The sequence below is a fragment of the Nesoenas mayeri genome, assembly GCF_963082525.1.
Source record: "Nesoenas mayeri genome assembly, chromosome: 13".
Lineage (NCBI taxonomy): Eukaryota > Metazoa > Chordata > Aves > Columbiformes > Columbidae > Nesoenas > Nesoenas mayeri.
In genome coordinates, this window is record NC_137550.1 from 4,893,176 (window position 1) to 4,899,175 (window position 6,000).

A 6,000-nucleotide genomic window follows, 5' to 3' on the forward strand; every position below is an offset into this window, starting at 1 on the left:
GTGGCTGCTGCAAGCTGACCTTGAAGTCTACATCTGGTTGTTTCCAGCAACCTCTGACCAACATAATATCCATTAACAGAATTCTTGGACCTTCCCGATGAAGCAAAATCAGCCATACTTTCACTTTCATAAATATTGTGTTTTACAGGTAAATATGCAAGAATTAGAGGAATTAGCTACATATTATATGGTTTTCAATATATCAATTCTATTTTTAGTTTCAACACAGCAAAACTAAAATAAGAGATAACTGCTAAGCTAGAAAACCCTTCAGCTTTAAAAGCCAACTGATGTTAAAAGCTTTACAAAAGAAAAGTTATAATTCACCTCTGTATAATCAAAAATTAATTTTCAGGCTTACATACCATGTCTCCTCTGGTTTGTGGCTATCCATAATGCCATCGTGACACACTGCCTCTTCAGGTGACTTTAAACGGACTTTAAATATTTGCTGCCCCAAGCAATTTATAAACAAAACAGATTCCTGTGCGTGGAAGCATCTTGGTTCACTGTAAACTATTTCCCAGTCATCCAGCTGATCAGCTTTTACTGAATTATACAAGCCTCATCTTGAAAAGGTTTAAATGTTTAATTTGCTTCACTGTACCTACTAAATAAATCACAAGTGGCTTTTTCATAATAGAAAATGTTGAAGAGAAATATATTCAAAATGCTGGAACACAGACAATTTCCAAACAATCTTCTGGAGTCAGACAGTTGGCCAACTGCAATAAATTTTGTTTATATCCAAACTTCTGAGAAGAGAAGAGCAGCTGACTCTGGGAAGCTCACTACACAATCTTCATGGTACGATTTCGGTATATGTAGAAGTTAAAAGGCATTTTATCATTTAATCCCAAACGAAGCTGAAACACTTGTATATAATATTTTAAGTTAAAACTATCTACTTAAAATTGATAATAGGCGTAATTCATTTTATTATATGCCTGTACTGCAGAATAATATCAGAAAATTTCTGCATTACAGAATACGGCAGCGGCATAGAAATGTCAACCCACTAAGACAAGTAAGAAATCATAACTGGTTAAGAAGGACCCACATGTAAAAAGTTTATTCTCCTACATCAGTAATTCCGTATAGTTATCTGTATACCATCAGAGGAATGTGGCAATGAAAAACATGGAATCTCCTAGTAGGTGGAAATAAATGTTATTTAGTAAACAAACACAAGGAGACACTTATGCTCCAAATAAACATTTAACTTGTCACTAAAAATCCTCCTCAATCCAAGCAGTGTTCTCTGAAGAGGAAGTATAATTAATTAATTAATTGATTGATTAAATCAGTAAGAGAATGCAATTTCTGAACTTGGTTCCAAGCCGTAACAGCCCAGAAAAAATGAACATACATGAGATCTTGACAAAAGAACAAATACAACATAATTTTAGCTTATTAAATGTTTATATAAAAATTGTATCACTGGCTGAGTCACACTGTGTGGCAAGAGACATTTCACAGTATGTGGGAAAGAATCCTGAGGTATCAGTGGCAGCCCAGGCCTCCAAGAAGGGTACCACAGTACCTCTACCAGGCAAAAAAAGTTCAGAATAGAAGTCATGCCAGAAAACAACCCCTCAATTTCAGTCCGGTTAAAAATGTCAGTAAGAAGTTAAAGGTATGTTTACGCTTGGAAAATACTAAAAAAAAATTAAAAAATAAAAAAAAAAGGGGGGGTAGTGGGGAGAAAACTGCAAGGCAGTGCTCATTTTGTTTGACATTTACATGGACAGGTTATGACTTATTTACAAGTGATAATAAAATAATAATAATAATATGGGTATACTCCCTTCCACATATCAACATCACAAGTCAGAGGCACCATATTAGTCCACAATGACCATTGACATAAAAAAAATTCATCTTCAGCTGATTTTCTATCTAGCATTTGTTGTAAAACTCAAATAGCTGCTGATGTAAACTGAAGCCTATGTCCTTATCTAAGATAATGTAACCAAATTATCAGCCCAGATGTATTAGAAAACATTTTAGGCACATCCTAAAATTATCCTGCAACAATAAAAACATCAGGAATTATTAATTTGTGATTATTTTTTTTTAATCAGTCTACAGTGTTAACTTCATAATTCACATCTATAATATTTAGGTTAGTTTTTCATGGTATATTTTAAAAACTGTATTAGTATCTGGAAGTGATTTTTCCTAACACTATACTTACATAAGATAACATAAAGTACTTACACCACTCCCAGCATATCGAACAATAAATAATAGATTCTCCTGACAGGACTTTGATGATCTGGCAAAGCCCGAGTGCTTTCAGCCAAAATCATATGAAACCATAAATCACTCTTTATTTTGCAGAATATTTCAAAACGGATTCCTGCTTTCTACCTTGAAAGTCATTTCATGTGTTATTTATAACCACTGAAAACCAGACTGGAAAGAAAATTGCATAGAACTAGAAAATTTACTGTGACTGCTTTTATAAAGAATAACTCCTTTTCAGAAAAAAAATCAGAATTACTGGCAGACAAACTTGTGAATACAATCACCTTTTAAAGAGCCATATCCTTTATTTTACAACTCCACCAGCACTTAATACAGGCCTTCTGAAGCATCAGAGACAAGTTTAAGAAGTTAAGACTGAATGTAACCCAACCAACTGAAGAAATTCAAAGGTAAGGACGATGCTGCACCCTTATCCACACCACTTTTAAATATGCATGGCTGTGTTTCAATTCTTTGCATTTAGAGTGATTTCTGCCATAAATTCAACATTGCTGAAAGTTTTGCCTATGAATTTTCCTATTTAACAACTGCCTAAAGACAAAAGCTCTGCCACTGACTCTTAGCCCAAAGTGTCACTCTCAAATAGATGCCTGTTGAAATAAACATTTATCAAAGAACTCATAATATAACCTCTTGCTATAGATGTACCATGACTTTAATGCCTGCACTAATCTGAAAGTTATCCCCACAAAAGTTTATCAATAATGAACTCATTTAAATGAACATGACTAATGCCCACCTTATATCAGCCCTCCAAACCCAGACTCTACCGACTCTTAAACAAATAAAAAAATCACAGCATATCACTTGCTAAAGAACTGACCTTCCAAAATACCAGAAATGATATTGCATAATATCTGCTTTAGCAGAGAATAATCCAATAAATCCATTCCTGTTTGGTTAGTGGGTAACTTTACCATAGTACTTTATTCAAAAAACAGGAAAATAAGGATATAAGAGGCCTGGAGGGGAGGGGGGAAGAGCAACTTCAATGCTGCAACAAGAAAGGCAGTAGAACAAAAGCACAATGTCATAACAGCTTTAATTCTCATATCGTGTTGCCATAAAAAGCCTCAAGATATACCCACTGTTTTTATGCCACATGATAACTTAGTTTTCTTTAGAACACTGAATATAAATTCCATAACAGCAGTGAAACTTTTGCTGCTGAACCCACCAGGACCAGTATTTTTCTTCTACGCATCCGTCTTGCTCTGAACTTGTGCAAGAAAATGTTTAATCTGGGTTCAGGAAAATAAGTTTCTTCAATAAGTGAATTTACTTTTCCCATAGAAATATTGACAAAGTAACAACCTATGCATTAAATGGAGCACTGATGACTAAAATTTAGTGTGAGGTTCCATTTTCATTAAGCTTACTACAAGGAAACAGTTAAATGAGCCTGAAATAAAAACAAATTCAAGACCATTAACATAAACCTTCTAGTTATTACAATATGACAATTAAATATCCACAGGTATACTCAGCACTGATTATAGCATTAGAAAACAGCATTAAAGACAAGGCTGAGATATTCCCTCAGGAGCCACTTCCCAGGAGAGAAGACAGATCAAAGTTTTACTCTGAATAATCTTCCACACTGAGTAATTTAATACAGATTAAGAAACAAAGCAAACAAAAAAAAGCAGTCAATGGTGTTAGCCACCATTTACGTGATTCCTAAAATGCAGAATTCTGAAAATCCTGAAATTAATTCTAGCAGTCCTGTCTACAGGTGGGCAAAACCACATCATTTAATACAAATCCACACCCCCACCAGTAAGTACAGCAATATCGCTCAGGAAGAACTTAGCTCAAAGAATTTCCTTTCCCAGCCATCAAAGCTCTGATATTACAAGATTATTCCAAAGCAGGGAAGATCCAACTTGACAGCCAGCACATGACCAGCTCTCACCTGATAACAACTCAACAGCCTAACATTAATATTAGTTTTAGAAACCCCTGAGCTTCCTGTAATTTTCTATAACAATGCATCACCGACATAAATACTATTTTGTTCATGGCAGTAAAGCATGAATTATCTTCAAAAATCACAGAAGTTACGCAATTTTTAATCTTTCACCCCTTCAATTTGGTACTTTTGCTTTTCATTTTTTACCATTATTCTCATTTGCTCAAAATATTCACAAATCTGAACACATATGAAAATGCCAGATTCATTAGTAGGGCTTCCACTCCACACAATAGGGTTGAGAACACTCTTAATTTGCTCAAGAGCCTTAATTTTGCATTTTTGGTAGAGTTACGGTCCACAATGGGGAGACTCTCACAAACTCCAGAACAAAATCAGAAATTCTTTGAGTAATTACACATACATTATAAGCAGACTACTTTTTTTTCTGGTAAACACTGAAAAGGCCAATTACATTAAGAAATTCACTCATTCTATTCCAAATTGCTAGACAAGTGTTTTTAAATCTGAACGACACAACTTGACACATCAATGAACTCCAAAAATATAGTTCCTGGTTTCACATGGAAAACAGTAACATTTAGAAGTGTTTTCCCTCCTGTGCTCCAGCCAACATCCTGAGCTGACCATAGGAGCTCTTCATAAATGCAAACAAAATTTGAGTGTAAATTTGGGACCTACAAACAGTAATGTATTTTGGATGCCTTACAACTAGAGCACAATGCGATATTCTGCTTCTGAAGGAATATTTTAGAATTTGTCTTGTAGTTACAATGTTGTGGTATGTTCCCATAAAACATTCAATATCTCCATCATTATTCATCTGAGCAGGAAGCCGGATGAACTTGTGCAGGATACAGAACGTGCAGAGTTTAGTCTCTGATATGTGCAATCATTCAACCTTACACTTGTTCATATACTGAAAAATACACTTTAGTGAGGAGGACTAAAAAAAAGGTTTTGGCTTATTCATAAGCAGGCAGAGAGATTAGAGAAAACTTAGGAGACAAAAGTTCTTGTATTATAGGATATAGTAAAAGAATTATCAGCATATACCCTATATACTGCAACAACACGGAATTTAGTTCTTCACAACTATTTTGGGTGCACAGAAACAAACTAGACCAGCAGGGAGGTATTTCAGGAGAAAGGGCGGCCGAGGCTTCACAAAACACCCAAGGGGTGCCGGGCTGCCCCGGATTCACGGAGATCCCCTCCCGTCACAGCCTCGTACCACACGCATCTCCGTGCCCCCTCCACAGCCGAGCAAATCCTGACCCTGAAGTCTCAGTCGCAACCCCGGAGCTGCCCGCGAGTCCCCGCAGGTGTCCCCGGCAGCCCTGGGCCCGCTCTCTCCCGCCGCCCTCAGCCGCCAGCTCTGCCCTGCAGCGCCGGCAGCCTGACACCACCCGCCCGGCCCCTCCGGCGCTGTCTCCCGCGTCCCCCGCCGCAGCAGCCCCGGCACCGCCCGCCGCGCCGTCTCCTACCGGTCCCGATCACCACCACATCGAACTCTGAGGGAAGGTTGTCCGCCATCTTGGGCGGGGCGTCGTCACGTGGCCGGCGCTGGCGGAAACTGAGGGTGCCGCCGACAAACACTTCCGGCCGCCGTGCGCGGGGCTGCTGGGAGCTGTAGTTCTGTCCGTCCGTCCGTCCCGTCGAACGGGAGGACACTTCTCGCCAGGCCGCTCTGTTGTAGCGTCGTTCTCACGGGTTCTCCAATGCAAACAACCGTATTTTTCGGTACAATATCTGTGCCAATTCCACTGAAGTTTCTTTAACAACCAGTTCTTCAG

The 6,000-nt window shown here is 38.2% G+C and overlaps 1 protein-coding gene across 6 annotated transcripts in view; it reads right to left on the reverse strand.

Annotated features, from left to right (window-relative positions):
- CHM (CHM Rab escort protein) overlaps nucleotides 1-5,747 on the reverse strand; it is a 65,462-nt gene extending 59,715 nt beyond the window's left edge. For 5 of the 6 annotated variants that reach the window (XR_013922729.1, XR_013922730.1, XR_013922731.1 and 2 more), the window contains exon 1: nucleotides 5,692-5,747. Coding sequence is in view for 2 of the 6 variants with exons in the window: in XM_080352372.1 (XP_080208498.1) it covers nucleotides 5,692-5,740 (49 nt within the window). In the remaining 4 variants the exon portion in view is untranslated. The remainder of the gene's footprint in view (nucleotides 1-5,691) is intronic. The other variant, XR_013922732.1, reaches the window with a different exon arrangement.
- Nucleotides 5,748-6,000: the final 253 nt, after the last annotated feature.